This window comes from Acipenser ruthenus, chromosome 39 (genome assembly GCF_902713425.1).
Source record: "Acipenser ruthenus chromosome 39, fAciRut3.2 maternal haplotype, whole genome shotgun sequence".
Classification (NCBI taxonomy): Eukaryota; Metazoa; Chordata; class Actinopteri; order Acipenseriformes; family Acipenseridae; genus Acipenser; species Acipenser ruthenus.
In genome coordinates this window covers 5,245,352-5,267,366 of record NC_081227.1, presented here as the reverse complement: position 1 = coordinate 5,267,366, position 22,015 = coordinate 5,245,352, and the positions used below count along the sequence as shown (strand labels likewise).

The following is a 22,015-nucleotide window of genomic DNA, read 5'->3' as shown; positions in this document are numbered from 1 at the left end:
GTGATGAGGGGAGAGCGGGAGGAGGAGCCGGAATTGGACTTCAACACACAGGGAATGAAACGTCATTTCCCAGAGTTGCCACTGACGTGTCTTTGGGAGACATAGAGGCTGGGGTAGCCTCACTAATCATTTTTTATTTTAACTTTATAAAATATTAATTTCTGTAAAACGAAACGACCGTTTAATTGTACCTTCCAGTCAGCGTAGCGGGTGTGTTTATTGCTGTATGTGTTTTGTTGTTGTTGTTTACCGTAGTTAGGGGCAGTAATTAAACGGTGGCAAGATGTTGGATTTCTTTACCATCTTCAGCAAGGGGGGTCTGGTTTTGTGGTGTTTCCAGGGCGTGAATGGATCTTTCACCGGGCCCGTCAATGCGCTCATCCGATCTGTCATCTTGCAGGTAAGAGATGGAGTTAGGCCCGGGGTTGCCCTGGTGACAGCTGTGCACGTCAGCGGCCAGCGGTTCCTGTTCTGGCTCTAGCCGGCCTGTGGGGGTCCACTGCCAGGCTGTGCCAGGAACGAAAGGCAGGAGCTTCCAGTTTGCATGTTATGTTATATTCTTCTGTGGTTTGGGTTTGTGTGAAACCATAGTAATCGCACGTGATGGGGCGATCGAGAGGATTAACAACAGCAGGTCCGGGTCTGGTTAGATCACAGCATGTTGTTTTCCGGTGTGATGATGTGTGATCACGATTTTTTTTTTTTTTCATAATTACGGTCTATTTGGTGTCTTTTACAGATCTGTCTGCAGGTAAAAGAAAAAGAAATTAAAAATTATTATTATTATTATTATTATTATTATTATTATTATTATTATTCCTTAGCAGACAGTTACTTACAGTTACAAAATATCACAATACAAAGAATCACAGTACAAAGTATCACATTACCGATAAGAGCAGTTATAAAATACAATACAATCAGTAGAAAATAAGAGCAAATTTCACATGAGAGAAAAAAAAAATACAGTAAATAATTACGTTTAAAGCGAATGGAATTGAATGATAGTGCATGATTGAATGATACAGCATGACTGAGCGCTACGTGTCAATATAGAGATCCGGTGGGGGTAGATAGCCCAACATATGCAACTATTTTAGATAGACATTTCATTCAAACACCTGCCATATGCATGTATACACACTGGTGGACGCGTGACCACTTCCCCTGTTAAAATGTGGTTTACTCAGTCCAGAGAATCCTCTTTAGAACCATGCTGAGCCTGTAGTTCTTATAAGAGAAGCAGATGTGGTCACGCAGCTGGCATTGCTTACAGCTATCACGTGTACTGTTGGGGGGGTTGTAACTGTCTGTCTAATGTATAGTGTGTATATAGTCTTTCATATGGGACGTTCTGAAGCACAGTGTTGCTCAAGGGCCCCAGGCTGCAGTTTGTTCTGTCAGTCAGTGTATATGCGCCTTGCAGTTTAGTTGTCCAGCATATTAGCTTTTTAGGTGCTGTATGGGCCTGTAACACAGTAAAGTGACTCTAAAAACGATTTACTTTATATTACCTGAAGTCTATTATTACAAAGTGAAATGTTTAGCATGAAGTCCTTTTTTAATTTGATGTATATTTATTTTTTAGGAACGCAGTGGCAGTAACTTATTCACCCACGATGCCCTGAGCCTGAAGTATAAACTGGATAACGAGTTTGAACTCGTGTTTGTGGTGAGTCAAAGATGCAGCCTCTGATTTATACATCGACCTGTCTTCAAAACACAATCGGGAAGTATGTTCTGTGATAAGCATGTTCTATCTGACCCCAGTGATTAAAAGAAACAAAAAAACACATTGTGAGTTACAGCAGCATTAATGACGCTGGAAATCACTCCTTATTAATAAAAAAAACGTTTTCCTTGAGGAAGCTTTTGGCTATATAACTTTGTAAATATGTGTCACACCAAGTTTTCAGCCCACATTAAAATGCAGTAGAGTGTGTAACACACATCATGTGGAATGGAATTATGATTCTAAAAGATGCACTGTCATTTAAAAACAGTAGATTTCAAAGCATAATGTTTAGAGCACACGGGGTGTTTCTGTGTTCTGCTCTCTACAGGTGGGGTTCCAGAAGATCCTGACGCTGACGTACGTTGATAAGTTTCTGGACGACGTGCAGCTACGCTTCCGGGATCGCTATAAGAATCAGCTCGAACAGAAAGGGGCGATGAAATTGCTCAACGGTTCTTTCCAGTTCCAGGATGACTTCCAACAACTGCTTCGGTAAGGAAATGCGAGTTTATACACTTTATTGCATAGCCCAGGCAGCCTCACCTTAGAGGTATACCTGATCACTTTTGCTTCTGAAGGTATTTGTAATAAGTGTTATCTTAACAGTGGTGCTTTATAAATGCAAGTTCCTTTCCACATTCCTTCCGAATTAAAAAAAAAAAAAAAATCTGTTAAGTTGAGGGATCACAAAGCCAGGAACAGTGGCTTGAAACCTGGTTCCAGAAGACCTAGTTTAAGTCAACCCTGCTGTATCACATCCCAAGTTCCCTGGTGTACCATAGAGTGGCCTGAAACCTAGTCTCTTGAAACAAAGTTCTAAGCCTCAAAGTGGCTTTGTGTTCCCTCAGCATGAGAATCAAAGACGACCAGCCTAAGTGGGGTATGCAGCTTTCACAGGCTTGCAGCCCAGATCTTTCCAGAGCTTGTGTCCAGGCAGTCTGATCACCCTGACCTCTCATCTCTCTCGCAGGGAGGCTGAGGAGAGCACTAAAGCGTGCGCTCCTGCCCCCATGAAGACCTTCAAGCAGTCACAGAAATCCCAGAAGACTGTGAAATCCATGATCGAAACGAGAGGAGGGGAGAAAGGAAAGGAGAAGGAGAGCAACAAGAAAAGCAAAAATGCCAAAAAGGAGGGTGAGTGCCAGTGTTTGATTTGTTGTAATCAGGGTCGGGGTCAATTCCTGATTTTCAATTCTTATTCCTTTTTAAAAATCCATTCACAATTCCAATTGCAATTCCTTAGAAGAAATTGGAATTGAAATTGATATTTTAGAGACTTGCGATTGACCAACAGTGACTTCAATGCAAGTAATTTGTGAGCAGTTCATTTTAACAGAATGCTGCTAATTGCAATTGTGATCAATAATGTGTTGGAATTGATTACAAGGGAATGGGAATTGGAATTGGGAATGGATTTTAAAAAGGAATTCATCAATCTATTTCTTACTTTCACCTGAAGAAGAGACTTTTGAGTTCTTGAAAGTGATTAATTATTGTTTAGTCAGTCCAGTAAAAGGTATCGCATCTCCTTCTCTTGTCTAAAAAGGAATTAGAAGTGGAACTGAGCCCAGTCCTGCTTGTACTTCAGCTATGTGAGACTTGCCAAGCTGTTTCATATACAGCTGTCTGTAAAATGAAGACAAGCCTGAAAAGCCGTTTATATACCACTGACTAAAACTGAGTTTATGCTACATGAGTGACTGAAAACTGGGAACATGTAATTGAAGCATGCAGTTGTCTTTCAAGACAGTAGCACTCGGCTGTGCTTGGAGATTGTTTAAGTAAAATGCTTGTGACGTGTTTCTCTCCAGCCTCAGCAGCTGAGGGAGACGGGGACTCCACCAGAGGTGGGACACAATCAGGGCTCCCCAAGAAGAGCTCCCCCAAACCGCAAGAGAATGGAAACGAGGGGCTGACCCCCGAAGAGATCAAGAGGAACCAGCAGGAGTTCTTCAGACGTATGGGAGGAGGAGGTGCCAAGAAACCAAGGTGTGCAGAGTGCAGCTGAAACCCTGGACTCCCAGGGGCGATTTCAAAGAAGTGAAACAATTGCAACGTGTGATTAAAACTAGAGCGGCCGATCATTGAGTATGAGGACGTACACATGGTTTTATTTCTCTCTGAGAAGATGTTGTGGCATCTTGTAGTTGCTTGTGTGTGAATGTAGTCTGTGTGTCGAATCTGACTTCTTATAAAGGTTTACCATGGTATTTTTGCAGTTTTACAATGCATTTACCATAGTTTACCCTGGTTTGTTAAGTTTATTAATATGCTTTATGTAACGGGCAGTGTTGTGTGATACACTGCCATCGCAGATTCTGTTCAGTCCCCTGTCGGTGAGATGAGGTTAAAATCTGCATTGTGTTTTAGATGCTTGCTTGTGATGCACAGGGCTGCCGGTTCCTGCCCATACCTCTCTTACCTGTGCTTTACACTGCTGAGCCTTCACCGTGGGTCACTTTTCTAAGGGGCTGTCTGTTCTCTTCAGCAGCAGCAGCAGCAGCAGCAAGTCCCCGAAGCCCGAGAAGCTGCAGCGGGTGAAGGGGAATCGCGAGTGGGTGATGGGCGGCACCAACACCAAGGAACTGGACTACAGCAACAAGGACATGAACGGGTCCCAGGACACACTGCCTGCCAGCAAAGACAATGCTGAAGACCTGGTATGTGTGTGTCAGTCTGCAGGCTCTGCCTGAACACCACACATCTCCACACATAGATATGTTCTGTACAGCATTCACCCCACAACTAGTATCTGGGGATATATAAAAGGGGATATATAAAAACATAACAACAGTAAACCATTAAGCTAAAAGATTAATTGTACATCCAGCTCATCACGTTCCCAAGCTCTGGACTGTCTTGAATCATTGCGAATTTGTTAACAACCAGCTGCTGATGGTCTGAATGCCCTCCTCTCACTTCTACATTTTGAAAGTCGCTGTGTTGCTGTGTTCTTAAACACCGTCTCTTTCTCTTGCAGAAGCAGCTTGGTCAGATGAAGGGAGACCTGCGATCAGTGGATTACGAGAGCAGCGAGGAAGAGGAGGAGGATGAAGAGGTGGTGGTGTCAGCAGCAGCAGCAGCAGCCAATCCCAGCAAGAGCAGGTGGGTTGGGGTGGGGGCTACGTTTACCCTGCCATGGCTCATTTCCTTCCCAAAGGGAGTGTGCGATTGTTGTTCTCACGCTGTGTGCTCTGTGTCCCCAGCTCGAAGAGTTTCAGGGGCGTGTTCGGCATGCTGAAAGGACTGGTGGGCTCCAAGAGCCTGTCCCAGGAAGATATGGAGCCAGTGCTGGACAAGCTGAGAGACCACCTCATCGGTATGTAACAAGCACTGCTGCCTTCGTTCTGATGAAGCTTGTTGTGGCCCCAGCCTCGTAGTCTTCTTATAGTTTTTAAAGCTATGAGCCATGGTCCGCCAGAATGGCCAGGAAAGTTCATAGGCACAAACACCACTACACACACCTCATCACGGGTCGCATTCTCTGGGGGTTCATTGAACAGGGCCTGGATGTCAGAATGCATTTAGCCTGATCACCGGAGCCGCTTTGCATAATATGTCACAAAGGACCTGTTTCTCGATGTACCTGGAATGCAGGAATGTTTTGAAATGCTGTGTGTTGTAGAAACGAATGCTCTCTCATGCCCCTTCCTGTGGCAGTATGTGCCGGCTGCCAGCGTGGGGTACACTGCACTCAACGAGATTGAAACAGACCCGTGTATTAACCCCCAATTGTGTCTCCCACAGCTAAGAATGTAGCAGCTGACATTGCCTCCAAACTCTGCGAGTCTGTGGCCAAAAAACTGGAAGGAAAAGTCATGGGCACCTTCACCAGTGAGTATTCACTCATCCTCTGGCTTCGGAAATCATTATCTCTGCCGCTTTACAAATACAATCTATGTAATCGAGGGCTTTATAAGTGTTTGTTTAAGATAGTGTGCTTTGATTTAACTTCGCTGCACACTAGGACCAGGATGCTATAGTTTTCATATGGATGTTTATAACTGTGTGCTGATCAGAGGTCCCCTGCCTCTCCCTCTCTCCTCCTCTTTTCCTGTAGCCGTGACCTCCACTGTGAAGCAGGCTCTCCAGGACTCGCTGGTTCAGATTCTGCAGCCCAAGCGCCGCGTGGATATCCTGCGGGACGTCATGGAGGCGCGGGCCCAGCGCCGGCCCTTCGTCGTCACCTTCTGTGGGGTCAACGGGGTCGGCAAGTCCACCAACCTGGCCAAGGTGTGGCCCACACGCTCCTTCTTCATGTTAAAAACTGCATTCACTAACCTAGCATAGTTCAAAGCGTTGGAGAACAAACAATAATAATCTGAAGGCTGTATCTCGGGAATCGCTTGATGTTCATGGGGTACATGTTTTGAGATTATTCTCAAAGGGTTGTATTGGACTACTCTTTCATGGTACTGGCACCTATAATACAGTATTTGTGTTTGATATCCATGATTGGGTACTCATTGCTATAGGTAGCATGCCCAGTTAAGAGTAAGTAGTGGGGTTTCTACAAATATAGCGTTCTGCATCCTCATGTGTTGCTACAACTTTAAATTTTGCACCTGTGATTTTTCTTTTCATTGTTAACATCCTGACAACTTTTTACACTTATAACTTTGAAGTCTGCTCTAGTGCACTGGGGTTTGAGATCTGTCCTCTAAATCACTGCAGGAATATATATTTTCTGAATGGTCGTCTCCCTTGCTGTGTCGATGCAGATCTCGTTCTGGCTGATTGAGAACGGCTTCAGCGTGCTGATCGCAGCGTGTGACACGTTCCGAGCGGGTGCGGTGGAGCAGCTGCGCACCCACCAGCGCCGTCTCAACTCCATGCACCCCCCCGAGGAGAACGGGGGGCGGCCCCGGGTCCAGCTCTACGAGAAGGGCTACGGCAAGGATGCCGCCGGCATCGCTATGGAGGCCATCGCCTACGGTAACCAGCACAGCTCACAACAGCAGACACTGTGCCTGGGGCAGAACGTTATACAGTCCAGTGCTGTACTTCTACCAGGCTTGTACTGGATACTGGATTCAGTCCCGAATTCGAATTGCATTTTTCAAAATTGTAAAAGTTTGCGCGAGCTCTGTAGAGTTCGAGAAGTTGCCCTGCCGTAATTTTGGAGGGGGGAAAAAAAAAAAAAAACTTTTAAAATAAATACATAGATGCTAGGGATGGGAATTTCAAATCGTTTCCTATTCAGATACACAGGGTGCAAAATGTTCTTGTGCAACCTAAATATTCTGTTTTAATTCTAACAAATAATAACATTCATAACATAATCTGAATAGTGCAAATATTGTAAGATGGCCAAAACAATAGAAAATGCATTCCAACATTACAGTAGTTTAACATTACTACCAATTACAACTAGCCATTAATCACTGACATCTGATGAATCAAGTCAAGCTACTTTGTTTATTCATTAACCTGTAAATAATTCAAAACTTTAGGCCAGTCAAGTGGACTAAACCTGCTTAATCCACCAGTTAGACCCATCAAGTGGACTGAATTTGGTACGCTGCAGTTTACCCAATAAGTTTACTGTAGAACGTTGCTGTTACAAGCATTGCATAATGAATTAGGTTTAGTATGCAAATAACGTCTGTAATGTGCTAATCAAATAGTTTTTCCATGTAATCGTGTATTCGACTACACTGACCCATCCCTAATAGATAGGAAATGTCACATGGTACAGTTGACTGAAGGGGATATAGGACAGCACAGTCGCTAAGCAGTGCTGTGAGGCTTTGCCTTTCCAGATTGTAACCCCCCCCCCCCCCCCCCCTCTCTCTCTCTCTCTCTCTCTCTCTCTCTCTCTCTCTTAGCCCGGAGCCACAGTTTCGATGTGGTGCTGGTGGACACCGCTGGCCGCATGCAGGACAACGCCCCTCTGATGGTGGCTCTCGCCAAGCTGATCGCCGTCAACATGCCTGACCTGGTGCTGTTCGTGGGGGAAGCGCTGGTGGGGAACGAGGCTGTAGACCAGCTGGTGAGTTCTAATCTCACATTCAACCACATTACTGAAACTAAAAATACAGTCATTCAAAGCGATTGGGGACACACTGTAACCCCATTAAGATCATTATTTGATAAATCCTATACATTGTAGAAAGAGAAATCCTCATTGTTGTAGCCATGTTGTCTTTTGAGCTGGGTTATGGCTATGGCACTGCTGTATACCCACTGCACACACATTCATTCTTTTATATTTAATATGTACAAATATTGAGCACTCTGGTTTCAAATGATCAGGATGCAAAAGGTAGGAGTTTTGGAAAAAGCAGTTGTTTGTTTAATACAAAGCATGAAGTGCACCTGCTGATGTGTTGACAGGTGAAGTTTAACCAGGCGCTGGCAGACCACTCCATGTCAGACAAACCGCGGATCATTGATGGCATCGTCCTCACCAAGTTCGACACCATAGACGACAAGGTGTGTGTTTCCTTTGTAGGCTAGTTGGGCAACATTAAACTACAGCCAAGGCACGTCATAAAGAAACATCTGCAAGCAATTTAACTCCTTGAGACTTTACAAGACTTTTCTTTTATGTAGTTAAAAAACAGTTTTATGGTAACGTGAATGTCCAGCAGGTGGCGACAAACTGCTACTATACAGCTTTAAAAGAAAGGGAGAGGATAAGATGAAGGCTTTAGCAGATAACCTTACACTTACAATTGCACAGACAGATGGACTGTTTTGTGTAATGTTTCTACTTTTTGTCAGTTACAGCTTGCTTAACAAAATAAGTTGTCTCCTGCTGCACATGGAGCATATGGCTGGACAGATTTCAGTTGCCTGTTTGTTTTTAGATCTATTTTATTTGGCTGCTGAGGTTTCTTTTCTGAATAGAATACCAGGGTCCTTGTTTGTTTGCTTTTGGAATCCTAACATTCATTCCTGATAAGGCTGCTAATTATCAATGTGCAATAAAACATGTGCTCTGTATAGTGTTTGTACAGTTAAAAGGATGCATAGGAAACAGATGGCCTATGCAGTTAATGTCTAAAGATGGATTTAAGCCACTTTTTTCTGTCTTGCAAACGTAATCCTGGCTAGATCTAGTTGTAGCTGGTGTCTATCCAGAGTACAACTCTTCCTGTTTCTGACCAATAATGTTATTACCTTGAAACTACTCGGGATCAATCACACAAACAAAAGAGAAGGGCTGCTTTTCAAAGCATTTTCCTCCTAAGAGAACATTACAAAACTAGAACAGAACACAGTCCGGTGTTTCATTTCATTGAATTTAAGGCAGTGCAAGTATGTTGTTTCTTTCTCAATATGTAACTTGAAAAGGAAGTCTTTGAAAAAGCAGCCCTGAAGTAAAAAAATAAATTTTATATATATATATATACACACACACACACACACACACACACACACACACACAGAGTATATATATATAAGTAATTGATCTTTACTATGGTCCAAGCTGTAACACCAACTGCATCTGCAGGATAGAAAAAGGGGGTTGAATAAAATGCAGTGCAAACTTTCAATATAGAAAGACTATTCTGAACAGCAGTAGTGGGGCTGTATCAGCAGGGAGACCCCAGGACTGCACCAGGTCTCCACATTCACATCCTTTGTTGTTGTATCTCTTCTCTCCCAGGTGGGTGCTGCTATTTCTATGACCTACATCACCGGCCAGCCCATCGTGTTCGTGGGCACTGGGCAGACCTACAGCGACCTGCGCAGCCTCAATGCCAGGGCCGTGGTCAGCGCCCTCATGAAGGCTTAAATGAAAGCTGCACGAACGGGAGGTGCTGCCGTCTTCCCAACATGCAACATGCTTCAAGAATTCCACTTCTGCTATAGCGGCTCCCATCATTACAAACTCAATCACACAGGCTTTGTGCTTTTCCATCTGGAGAGTAAAAAAACGAATTACGCTGGTAGTTTGGTGTAGCGGTTAGAGATACTGGGGTCTAATCCCAGCTCTGTGGAGCAATAGATGCTTACCCTCCTCTTGTGCCTCAATCGCCCCACGTTATTACTGGAGAGAAGCAACAGGATCTCCACTGCCAGAAAAAATTTTAAAAAATAGTTGCTAGAATGACTTTTTTCTTCTATTCTAAATTAAGTATAACGGTTTGTTTCAGTTGTCGATTTTTACCGATTTTGGCAGCTAGAGAGTATATGATTTTTTTTTTTAATTTATTGAATCTGTCACCAGACCAAAGCTAAAATCTGCCAATCCAGGTTGTAAAAAAACAGTGTTACTCGGGGCAGAAACGGGAATAAAGCACTTTTTTCTTGCTTTTGGGTGACCATATATTATCCAAACAAGGCAGGTGAAAGGGTTTTGAATGCAGGTACTGCATGTTTACTGGAATTGGTTTTCCTTGTAGAAAAAGATTGTTAATAAACTTTCCAAAGTGCCCAATGCTGTACTAAACAGATGTTACATATGTAATAATAATAATATTAGTAGTAGAAGACTGATCCCAGATGAGGAATGTCACAAGCCCTGTGTGTGGTATCCTGTCTGCCTTTCTCTTACGCTCTTGCAGTTTTAAGGACTAGTGTCTCGGAGATAGTGAGCGATTGATCGAGCTACTTTCAAACCCTTAGTTCAGTTCCCTTTACTGGGGACAGCAGCTCCGCATGGAACCCACAGTGGCTTACGACAGCCGCACACACCTTTCACGAAGGCTGCTGGAGCGATAGTTTCTTTTTTTAATCTTCCAAAATATAAGAAGGAATCAATAGAAATGTATAATAGAGGTATAAATGCACCCAGACCCCTCTGCACTAGTGCAATACGAGAGAATTGAGAGCTATATAGAGAAATACATGTGATAATTTATGAGAATGAAATACGTTTCTTAAATAAAGCTGCTATTATAGCCAGTGTTGTGTATCTTTATCACACAATTTTATATGGACCTGTTCTCAAGGCAAATAGACCACTTTCATTTTAAACAATGTATGGCAGAGGAGACCTGATTTTAAATGTAAACTGACTTACTTTAAGGTTTTGACAACTGGAAGTGCTGGATTTCTTTACATTTTTTTATTAAGTCTGTAAACAAAGTAATTCTGATACATAAAATACATTTTAAAATCCAAGAAGCTAACAAACACAGTCCAGTTCTAATGATACACGCAGAAGGATTACTTTCAATCTGTAATCCAATGAAGGGACAGAAGGCTGTGATCCCGGTTTCAGGTGAATGCCAGCTATGAGCATCTCATTGCAGATAAATCCTTTTTCAGTTCACAGCTCTGAGTGCTGCTACACTATTTTGAAAAAAAAAAAAAAAAAAAAAAAAGCTTCTTGATAAAAACCCTGCACATTAAAAACAGCGCCTCCGATCACCAGCTTGGATTCCCGCTTCTCAAAACTGAATCCGTTGCATCCCACAATCTTTGACAGTAGCATTGTGTAAAACTGTAGAACACCCCACAGGTTTGTAGTGTATACAAGCATGCAAGGAAATAAACACATTGAGGGGAGGGAGGTAAGCTTAAAAAAATTGTAGGTTTGTGGATATCTGTGGTGGCTTCCGTTTAGCCTTATTGACTGAAGAAAATAATAACTTGGGGTAGAAAGCGCCTTCCTTAGTCATCCTCGCTGAGGTGCTGCAAGGCAGAGAGGGTCTGCGGCTCCTCTCATAACGGCTCCTATGTTATCCTGATCCCATCAGCAGCTCACCGCACTGGCCTTCTCTCTGTGTAGTAATCTCCAAGCAGAGATCGCAGATCTACACAGTCTCTTGTCCTCTATCATGTATGGCAGTCTACAAAGAGGAGATTGAAACACAAATCTAAATACTGTAGTTGTTTATATACCCGGCTAGTTGACCCCCTGATCTGAGCTTCAAAACATGGCTTTAATATTTGATCTAAGGGAGGGAAACAGTTACACACACCATGTAATTCTGTATTATAAAGCTTCAATGAGGAAAATCAATTTGTGAGCATTCTGCAATTGTGGGTCAGATCACTTCATGAAATAAAACAGCTTCATTTAATGGTAGGTTTTCTCTTGGATGTATTTTGAGGTTTGGTGGAAACCTGCTAGATTTAAGGGGCCATATGAAAAAAAACCTTTCATATGCCACAGCCACCCCCATCAAGTTCTCTCCATAGAAACGTCATAAGCAGCTGCACAAAATTCTATACAAGATTACAGAGTGTGTTTTGTTTTTCATTTCACGGTCGAGAAACATTCGCTCACAGATGACATCACTGTATGACAGAAGGCAGGAGAAATTAAAAGACAGCTGAGAGACAGACTTCGCTGACAGTGAAACAATAGAAAGGAAGGCTTCCCTACCTTCAGTAGGGCACCTCGGTGAATCAAAGCCATTGTGGAGTTCATCATCCTGGGTAGGGGTCCCTGGAAGAGAGGGAGAGATCCTGATAACTAGGGCTGTGGATGCGCAGATACTCATAGATTTTGAGTCGTTCCCATGAAACCGAACAAGCTCATTAATGTGTTAATGCCACAACAAGAAAAGCTTCCCTGCATTCACCTTCAGAATTGCGTACCAATTTAACCAGGGTGATTAAATAATTCAAAAGCCAATTGGCAGCGAATTTTCCAAACCAGGTGCATGAGAATACGATTCTTTTTTCATGCACGTTTTACCGGAAACCTGACGCAGTACCCACCCCAACCATTGGTGGCGCTGCCGCGGGTGCAGATCTCGTTGGCCAGCCTCTCAAAGTACTCGGGCAGGTCTGCGTACTCGTTGCCGTAGGAGATGACCTTGATGCACTTGTCCAGCATGTTGTCGCGCAGCTTCTTGAACTCGCCCACATCCTCGCGCCGCACCAGCATGAAGTGCTCCAGGTCAGACTTGTGCTTCACTGCCTCCAGGAACAGCGCCTGGAAGGTGGTGTCGTCCACTGTGCGGCCACAGCCCAGGAACACGAAGGACTTGGTCTCGTACAGCTTCTGGATCTCCCGCTGCAACACAGCCAAGTGCCGGGAATGAGCCGTGGCCCTCGCCTTGAACCGACACCGCTCGTCCCCTGGACACGGTCTAGTTATCGCAATGTTAGTTCGCAAACAATTTGATCTCCAGCTGAAACGTTTGTCGAACAATCCTAGTTTCTTTTAGTATTACTACGTATTCTACCACGGAGTAAGGATGCTGTATTTAGCAACTTTTGAAGACATGGGGCTAGACTACCAAGGCATTATTATACTCCAAAAAGCCACACTGTCATAAGCGTCGTTTTCTTTTTTAGAAAAACGAGCCCAATCAAGTTACCGAACAATTCACACATTTAATTTGGAGGTCTTGAAAAGAGGTTCTTCAGCTGTTATTTAGGCTTTCAAAGCTTTGGCAGTCCAGCCCCATACTAATGAAATCTAAAATGACCTTGTGATCACGTTTGCAAATCAGCCTTGCTATCTGCACTACTGCTTTGGTTACATTACAAACACTGGCGCACACCTCCAGCAACCAACTCCCCCGGCCTCACCATGACCTCGGTGTTGCGCAGTACGTTCTGGTAGCCAGCAGGGTGCAGCACGATGCCGCTGGGGTTGGTGTAGACCCCGTGGATGTGCAGCACGCTCAGACGCCTCTTCTCCTGGGCCCACTCCAGCACCTGCAGCACCAACAGCAGTTAACACATGGTCCAATCCAGCACCCACACATACAAACTGCACACAGTTAAAGCTGCTTCCTACTGTTCAAATCATTTATTTTGCATTGGAACGAGTAGAATAGCACATTTAGAGCCCTTATTTTATGCGAGCGCAAAGCTTGCTCCTATTTTCTGAACTGAATATAAAGCTATCAAGACGACAAACACACACACACACACACACACACACACACACACACACACACACACAACATAATATTAATTGCTCCTACCTGTAACCAATTTGCTAATACTGTTTTGTTTTCTGGGGTACACAACTCAAGTCAAAAAACACCACCCTTCTGTAATATCTACTTTTAAAAAACATTTGGAACACTGCTGAGTTCATTCTGAAGGAGTCAAAACAAGCGACGCCTGTGCCTGAAGGGATAAAGCACTATAAAAGCATTCTTAACAAATGAACTTGCATGAACAGATAAAAGGAGAAACTGCTGGCACAGACCTTGCTACACAACCTGGCAATGTCAATGTGGTTACCGGTTGCAAACGGGTTATTTAGTTCTGTGAACAGACCGCCCGGGTCCCAGTGGCTGCCTGCTCCCCGGGCGCTCGTTACCTTCTTCTCGTCGGTGAGGTCGAGGGACTCCAGCTTGGTGCCCTGGTGGGCAGCGTAGATCTCCAGCAGGTTGTCAAAGTTGGTGGTGAGGACGAGTGCACCGCTCTCCATCAGCTGCAGGACGGAGCGCAGCAGGTGCTTCCCCGAGTCCTCCATCTTGGCCTCCAGCCCGTCAAACACTTCATACAGGCAGTCCTTGAAGAAGGTGGAGCGGACATTGCCAGTGCGCTGAGAGGGACAGGACAGAGTCACGTCACGGGGCAGGACTGGCGCTAGACTGCTGCACTGGGGCTGCAACAGCACAGTCAAATACCCGAGTTTCATTTTGCAGATAAATCAATGACAGGATGCAGTGCAACCTGGTTTGTTCCCAACTGAATTTCATGCAACACATGTATTCTGTTTGAAATATTCCTGTATATTATCATTTAATATAACAAAAAGCACCTGGGAAAGAAAGTGATGAATCTCTTCATCTCTGCTTCTTCTACAGTCAGTGCAGAACCCATAGTTCCAGATGGATTAATGATAAAAGTTATGGAGACACTGTAGATTGTATATAAAATCTGACCATGGCAACTTGAAATGTTTGTCATTGACATTTCTAGTTATGCTACCATTCTGGAAGTTTTCAGTCTTTTAGAAGTGTAAACATATATTCCCAGCATCCTATTTTGAGGACAGTCAAGTTAGACGCGTCCGTAATCAGCCCAGTGAAGATTCACACCGGCTATGAAGCACGACACATTGAAACAGAGCTTTATCAGCACTGGGGGGAGGAACACACCAAGAACAATCATTTTTAGGCCTCAGTTTCTTATTTTATATTGAGGTGTCCTAAAAGCATCTGAAGGGCTGTCACTGCAGAATTAACAGGGCTATACAGTATTTGCAGAATTGCATTTAGACTTAACTTTTGCAGTTAGCAAAATTAGAGCAAGTTCTCATAATATAGTTTAAGAGAATTAAAATAACAGGGAGATGTCAGTTCAAAATGCTTACAAAGTAGCCTGTCCCCAAATGAGAACAATGACACTTAATGGGATAAAGAAGGCTGCACTGCGCTATTCACATAAACACATACTGACAGGTGTAGGCTAAAAGGTTAAAGCTGTTTTTCTTTCGGTTCCTGGCTAGCCTCTGGATTTGTGTTTGCACACTGTAAACCTCACTGTTTGGACCTGACAACTGCCATCTGAAATACAGAAGAGAAGCTGCTGTAAAAAGCACTGACGTAACAGGGCAGCGTGGCGTATGGAGATTAGATCTAATAGGATAAGTAAAGCTTATTTTTTACAGAAGGTATTTCCGTCTTGAACACCAAGCAGGTCTAATATGGTCACATTGAGATCTAGAGCAGGTATGGGCCAACGTCAGGCATCTCCTCTTCAGAATTCATTGTTTCAAACATAAAAACAGCCTCTTCACAACACCTTTTTAATCACTCACAAATACAAACCAAAAATAACTGAGAATCATGATAAGAAACTGGTTTTTCATGATTCATAGAGCAGTTGTGACCTCGGGCAGTTGACCATTGTTTTTGCATGATCTGTTTAAAAAGCAGATTTTTATCAGATGTGCAAACCAGAATCAACCCAGCTTAAACTGGTTCTAAACCACAAACTTCTGCTAAAAGTGACGCACTATACTTTTGTTACTGCGTCACGGAACGCCTGCTAACACACCTCCAGTAAAGAGGGGCCAGCTCTGTTCATTGGTGAAAGCAGGAGATTTCCACTCCCTCTAGGTGGATCCACTCCCAGTGGGTTATTTGCTCACTATATTAATGCTTGTAAAAGGTATTTCGTTGCGCAAGATCCCATCTGCGGAGACCTGCAAGTTTGCTTGCAGTACTGTTGAAATTCCGTTCTGTACTTGCTTTGTTCCTGAATAAAACTCTTTCGATTGAAATTACTTGAAGAAGACTGGCTTATTATTTTTAAGAAGAAAAAAAAATCTAACCTTACAGTTGCCAATCCTGTAAATACTGACTAAGACCAGGATCATGTAAACTTGAATTATTGAATGATTTGTCTCTGTTTTGCCATTGTAAATGAGACATATATCGCAAGGGTTATGTCCTGGTTAAAGAAGTACATTTGAATTTGAAAATCTAAATTTGGTCTAGAAGTGTACCGTTTTCAGTAGCTAAATAACAGAACGACTATTCCAGCTCTGAAGGGGTGGAGGTACTTTCTATTGGAGCCCATTGTTCTATTTCCCAATAGCTTGGATGCTTTCCACTCCTCTCTGGAGCAGGCTGTACAGGTTTGAAAGTTTTACTGTTTAAAAAAAAAATCTTAAAAAACAGTATTTTACCAAATAAATGTTTAACAGGAATGTACTATTTTATTCCTTGATTTGATCATTATAGTGTTGAATACTGTCTGATGGTTTCACAGACTCTGATTAGCACTACCTAATATTACCTTAGGTAAGGTAGTCCAAGATTAGTGCTGACTGGGGTCTGTGAAACCACCCCTGTATGTTACACAACATGCTGCTTGTACATTCCTAACTGATGTTGTCACAAGTCCAATTCCATTGAGATGGAGCAATTGCTCTGACTTCATCGCATACTCACATCACCCCGGATTCAATTCAAGGCAGAATACTAAATACTAAAAGAAACTGTGCTGTCGCTCTTCTTGGAGGAAGGGGTGGTACTTCCCCCCCCCCCACAGCCCCCCCCCGCTGCCTCTCACCGGTGACAGTTTCTGGATGAGGTCATGGGCCACGTGCACCAGGTTCTTGTCCTCCTGCAGGCTCTTCTGGAAGCGCCGGCTCTCCTCCTCCTCCAGCAGGTCGAAGTCGTTGGCAGCGTCCAGCAGCGCCTGGATCAGCCCCTTCCAGGAGCGCAGCGCCGGAACCTGGGGGGCCACGGCGGAGCTCACCCCCGTCCCGATCACCAGCACCAGCTCCGAGGCCCGCTTCGTCTTCAGGCTGGGCAGCAGCTTCCTGCGGACCAGGGAGACGCCCCGTCAGAACCACGCGGGTCATTTGACAGGTCGACAGCCAGGTGTCTCCTCCCAGAACCATTGTGAGAAACAGGTTTGGGTTTTAACTTTGGAGTGTGTTTGAGTATGGAAACAAACTGCAATTGTTCTTCCAATTCTCCTTTTAATAGTTCTGTAATGCAGTGACCAAAAAAAAAAAAAAAATACAGCTATCCAAATGTTTTACATCACCTACAATTTTAGGATTTAAACAATTTAAAAAAATTATAATATTATATTATTTTATATATATATATATATATATATATATATATATATATATATAAACATATTTTATTTAACATCATGTAATCAAAGAAACTACAATATGATATCGCAAGTCTACCAGAAGCCCTAACAGTAGTACAGTATTTCATGCTAGATTTTGAAATGTCACATTGATTTATTTTTCTTAGTTTTCCGTTAAGAATATGGAAAACTACAAAGCGGTATGCAATTCAATATGTTAGCTTAATGTCAGTTGGCAGGTTTCATTTGACTTTATCAAGCAAAATGAGTTCATTCTATAGGGTGATGCAAAACATTTGGCAAGAGCTGTAGAACGTATTTGAAAACGGAAACCAGCACAGAGATTTTAAAGCTCACCAACATGAACAGGTTTTGCATTTCACTTATTACTGGTTACATTTTCATAGCACCACTACTGACAGACAGACCCCACAGAACCAGCAGAACTGGTTCATTTTCCACTGCATGGGGAATTAACCAGAACAGGTATTTCGACCTGTGATAGATAAATAAATAAATAGCCGGGTCACCAAGGTTAAAGTGATTTTCTTAGTAGACAGGTCCATGGTTCAACATGCCCAGAAGTGCTGGGAGTGCCGAGTATTGCTGAGCTAGCAGCACTTTCAGACAGGGCTGGGGTCAATAATTCCATTTCCAAATCAATTCCAATTCCAACACACCATTGATCCAGAACGTAATTAGCAGTATCCTGTTAAATGAGCGTCTCACAATAGCAACACATTACTTCAATTGAAGTCGCTGTTAAACTGGCTTCAAATGAAAGCAGCTGAACAATCGCAACAGTGACTGTGTCTCTAAAATATAAAGGAAGGAACTGGACCTGGAATCGGGAATTGATTTTCAGAGGAATTGGGACTGTTCAGCAGGAATTGTCCCCAGCCCTGCTCCCGTTACCTGGGTTTCTTGTCAGGAGTGTCTTCATCGTCTGGAGCGGGACGCTTCCCTGCCTTCAGCACCACCGGCAAAGCCATCCAGCTCCTAAACACAACCACAGCACAATATTCTTACTCAAGGGGCTGCCTTTACCCCCCTGGACTCCTTCTCCAACGCCAGTTTAAAGTTGAGTGAACATGAAGCCACTTCTTCAGGAACAGTGGCTTGAAACCTGGTTCCAGGAGACCGGGAGATCTAGTATGAGGAAACTCTGCTGTATCAAACCCCAAGTGCCTTACACTGACCTGAAACGTAGTCTCCTGAAGTTCCAAGCCTGGTGGCTTTGTGTTTCCTCAGTGCAAGAGTTTACTTGTATCCTTTATCACAGTGAATAGAAAGACCCAGTAAAAGCTTGATTTAGAAAAATAATTAAGACTAACTTGCAGCAGCACATGCACGCAATTTACAGCTCAAATACCACTGGGGCACGTAAACAAACTGGGCAATGCAACATACTGGACTATTTTAAAGTGCTAGGTTAGCGATTCTTATTTATACAAACTCCAGTCCTCCCGAAGTAGAATAACCTGTAGAATGTTGGACATGTTTTCGCTACAAGTACCTTTTTACCAGGCATCACGGCCGGCTACAGGGTGCTGCACAAGGAAAACTTTTACAAGCAGTCCTGGTGTCTGCTGATCGGGAGATACAGTGCAATCAGTCCACAGTGTGTTTTCAAGAACTCCCATGGAGACAGAGTACAATACAAACACAACACAGGACCTAGAAAGTATCTCATAACCTGTAACTGGTTTCTGCTGGCTCACACGTTCTATCCAAATTCGTTTGTGAGGCTTTATTCTAAAACTTTGGGTGCCCCCCCCAGATTAGCAGTGCCATAATACCTGGTGCAAACAACGGCCCCTAGTGATGAAGCTAGATAAAGTAAAATGATGTGGCCATGAATATTTAGTTAAAATCGCAGTATAACCATATCCAGGGACAGTGACTAGTGGCAGAAGATCCCATAAAAACGAACTTTTGGATCATGAAAAGAACGTTAGAGTTGCTATCAGTAAAAGCCAGACTGTGACAACACTGGCCGGACTGGGCAGTAAAACTGCTCAGATCGTCATAAATCATATTTCAATGTTTTACTCCCTCCCCACGCATTACATACCAGCTGGAATGGCCATTCCACCACTTTTAGTTTTTGTTTATTAACAAACGCTGCTGGACTGAGACCAAACTGGCCGGACGGGGCAGTAAAACTGCTCAGAGCATCATAAATCATACATCCTACATGCCAAAGACGCTCTCCAGTTCCTTGGGAATTAGCCCTTTTTTAAGTGTTACGTTTGAAATGGGTAATAATTATCTGTGGATTTGTAGCACAAACTGTGGATTAGTGAATCAACAATACTACCCCACACCCCTTCCCTTCAAAGCCACTTTTAGTAAGACGATTGGCAGGATAAATCAATGAAAAGATCAAAGGGCGACGTCACAGAGATTTTAAAACGTACTTAACTTGCATTATAAAAAAACGGGGAGATGTCTTCAGCACCACAAGTGATGATTATTATTGTTTTTGTCTGGAAGCAGAACGATTTATTTAATACTCATTCCAGCTGGTATGTAATGTGTGGGTTGGGAGTAATACATTGATGTATGCTTATGTTATGACAATCTGAGCAGTTACTGCCCCGTCCGGACAGTTTTGTCTCAGTCCGGCTTTTACACACTCCCCCCTTATAATCAATCTCTCGTGTCACAAATATTTAAAAGTGCATTGTTGGTTCATCCTCCTGAGAAAACATGACCACGAACTTGGACACGGAAAGCAAGGAAATCATTAAAACGGGTTTATCGACGTGGAAGTACACCGCTTGCGGCAAATACTTGCTGTGAGTTTTTCACTCAGAATCCTATTGTGTAAACTGAAGTTCAATGTACCAATTGATTTTGACAAACAATAAACACACGCTTACAGTAATACAAATATAATAATTTAATAATAAAATAGTTAATTTTGTTAAAACGAATAGAGACGGCGCCGTAGTTAACCTAATGGGAATCAGTGCACACGTGAACTCACTATAATGCAGTCATGTTTGTTAGGTTTTTCATTTTTGTAAATCACCGCTTCTTCCCGAGTGCCAGGTTCCAGTTCCGTGTGGTCTTCTTTTTTATTGTTAATATTAGTTGCAATAGTATTTTAGTAGCTAGCATTAGTGTTTAAAACGGCACCTTTATTAACACGAAGCAGCTATATGTAAATATGACTCAAAACTTCCATTCTACTTTTGTTTATATATGTCGAGAAACCTCTAGAAGCAGGATTGCTATGGTAACGTATGGGTTTACCAGGCATATGCTGTTACTTAAGAAATATAGTCCATGTAAATGTTACATCAGTGGAAACAAACATTTTTAAGTATGCACTAGTACAGTACGTCACTCTCTGTGAGTGAATGGTCTGTATATTTGTTAAGAGGACTGACGTCATCGTTAAGTCTTAAGTGTCAATTTATTATTACATATTTAAGGTTAACACAATTTATTTACTCACCTCTTCCACTCAAAGGTTACTGGAGTTCCTGGAAATGTGTATTTTTTCAGGCTTAGTTTTATTGTTTCGTCGGTTTTACGTTACCCGACGAGCTCGCATGATTTACTCGTACATTGCAGGTTCTTCGACTGTCCCTTTAAAACAGCTACAGTCGACTCATGTACTCCAATTACGGGTCCCTAAAAGGCTCACTCGTTAAAAACGCGAAACTCAAACGCAGGGAGGAGTCAGCGCTTGTGGTACAAACAAAAACACCTGCTTTCTTTCAGGTTAGTTTATAATAAAATAATCCAAAATGCAGTGTTGGTTTATCTTAGTCCCAAACAACCTGACTAGTGCTTCGTGTGATGTGGTAGCCATTCCTCAATGAAATTAAAAGCGGGGTTTCGTGTAGGCGATGAATAAAAAGGTGACCACAATTGTACAGTACTAGCCTGATCCATGCTCTGCCACAGACGGGTCCTTCCAGTTGCAAATAGCCTAGCAGCATATACACGGGTTACCGTTTACATGCAATTTAATACATTTGTTAAATTAAGCTGAAACTTTTTTTTGCAGGCACAGCAGTGGAAAAATAAGCGCTCCCTAGCATCCGAACTGTGTCACATTATACAAGCAGCAAGAAAGTCTCTTTACAACAGAGCATACCTCCGTGACGCAGGGCAACTCGATTAATACTCTCAGAATTCAACAGAATCCTTTCACAATGTTACAAATGCGGACGGGGTTACAACTCAAAAGGCTGTTTTTATTTCATATATTTTATATGTAATGTATTTTAATATTTCATCATCTTAATGTTAAATATAACAATGATAATTTATTTCAGAAAGTTTCGGACAAAAAGCCCTTCTTTAGCTGTGTGGAGTAAATTTGTGTGTGTGTGATAATAAGCACATTTAGGTAGTAAACAGAATATTGGGAGACAGGTGTCGCGCTTTCAGTTGCTATGGTTTCCACTCTTTTGTTTCGGCTGTATAGGACAGGTGTCCTTGTAACTGAAAACAAAGGTCAGGTCCAGCAGTAGCAGGACATCCTACTTCTTGAAATCAGCGCCAGTGCATTTAATGCTACTTTAGATACGGGAGGTGAGTGCTGATCGGGGAACCAGCCGACTGTGTTCCAAGAAGGTGCGTATTTGTAGGGAAAAGGAAACAGCGCGGTTTCACCCTTTCCTACTCTGCGTGCATTTATTTTGCCAAGAAGACTGCTATAAAACAAACAGGCTTTGAAATGCATATCATGAATCACGTTCCTTTAATAAAAAAAAAACAAAAAAAAAACAAAAAAAAAAAAACATCCCATACTCTGATCATTTAGAGACACCACACACGTCGCATTTTAATGCTGAAATATGATTCAAGTTATCTTGCAACTGC

The 22,015-nt window shown here is 42.8% G+C and overlaps 2 protein-coding genes across 3 annotated transcripts; one reads left to right on the top strand and one right to left on the bottom strand.

Annotated features, from left to right (window-relative positions):
- The first annotated feature begins 56 nt into the window (after nt 1-56).
- LOC117966531 (signal recognition particle receptor subunit alpha-like) lies at nt 57-10,591 on the top strand. 2 transcript variants are annotated; one of them, XM_034912771.2, is made up of 14 exons: nt 57-400; nt 1,589-1,672; nt 2,064-2,227; nt 2,706-2,869; nt 3,547-3,724; nt 4,227-4,395; nt 4,716-4,840; nt 4,942-5,054; nt 5,483-5,569; nt 5,796-5,968; nt 6,457-6,670; nt 7,564-7,727; nt 8,072-8,170; nt 9,351-10,591. In XM_034912771.2, exons 1-14 carry the CDS (start codon nt 284-286, stop codon nt 9,477-9,479), a joined length of 1,980 nt encoding a protein of 659 aa, XP_034768662.2. In that variant the 5' UTR covers nt 57-283; the 3' UTR covers nt 9,480-10,591. The 2 variants fall into 2 exon arrangements, with proteins under 2 accessions (XP_034768662.2, XP_034768661.2); XM_034912770.2 differs by having other exon boundaries at nt 4,224-4,395.
- A 148-nt stretch (nt 10,592-10,739) lies between these two features.
- LOC117397192 (protein FAM118B-like) lies at nt 10,740-20,794 on the bottom strand. The gene is made up of 8 exons (XM_033995864.3): nt 20,637-20,794; nt 18,086-18,169; nt 16,631-16,883; nt 13,923-14,150; nt 13,178-13,306; nt 12,359-12,656; nt 12,021-12,083; nt 10,740-11,481 (listed from the first exon to the last, which is right to left on the bottom strand). The coding sequence occupies exons 2-8, from the start codon at nt 18,160-18,162 to the stop codon at nt 11,468-11,470; spliced, it is 1,062 nt and encodes a 353-aa protein (XP_033851755.1). The 5' UTR covers nt 18,163-18,169; nt 20,637-20,794; the 3' UTR covers nt 10,740-11,467.
- Nucleotides 20,795-22,015: the final 1,221 nt, after the last annotated feature.

What these genes read in the sequence shown, in the direction of transcription:
- LOC117966531 (XM_034912770.2), top strand. Translation starts at nt 284, where the DNA reads ATGTTGGATTTCTTTACCATCTTCAGCAAGGGGGGTCTGGTTTTGTGG. An exon ending in GACTTCCAACAACTGCTTCG is followed by an intron (nt 2,228 to 2,705) that starts GTAAGGAAATGC and finishes TCTCTCTCGCAG; the next exon opens with GGAGGCTGAGGAGAGCACTA. An exon ending in TATGGAGGCCATCGCCTACG is followed by an intron (nt 6,671 to 7,563) that starts GTAACCAGCACA and finishes TCTCTCTCTTAG; the next exon opens with CCCGGAGCCACAGTTTCGAT.
- LOC117397192 (XM_033995864.3), bottom strand. Translation starts at nt 18,162, where the DNA reads ATGGCTTTGCCGGTGGTGCTGAAGGCAGGGAAGCGTCCCGCTCCAGAC. An exon ending in ACCTCACCGACGAGAAGAAG is followed by an intron (nt 13,307 to 13,922) that starts GTAACGAGCGCC and finishes TTGGTGCTGCAG; the next exon opens with GTGCTGGAGTGGGCCCAGGA. An exon ending in CAGCGCCACCAATGGTTGGG is followed by an intron (nt 12,084 to 12,358) that starts GTGGGTACTGCG and finishes CCTCTCTTCCAG; the next exon opens with GGACCCCTACCCAGGATGAT.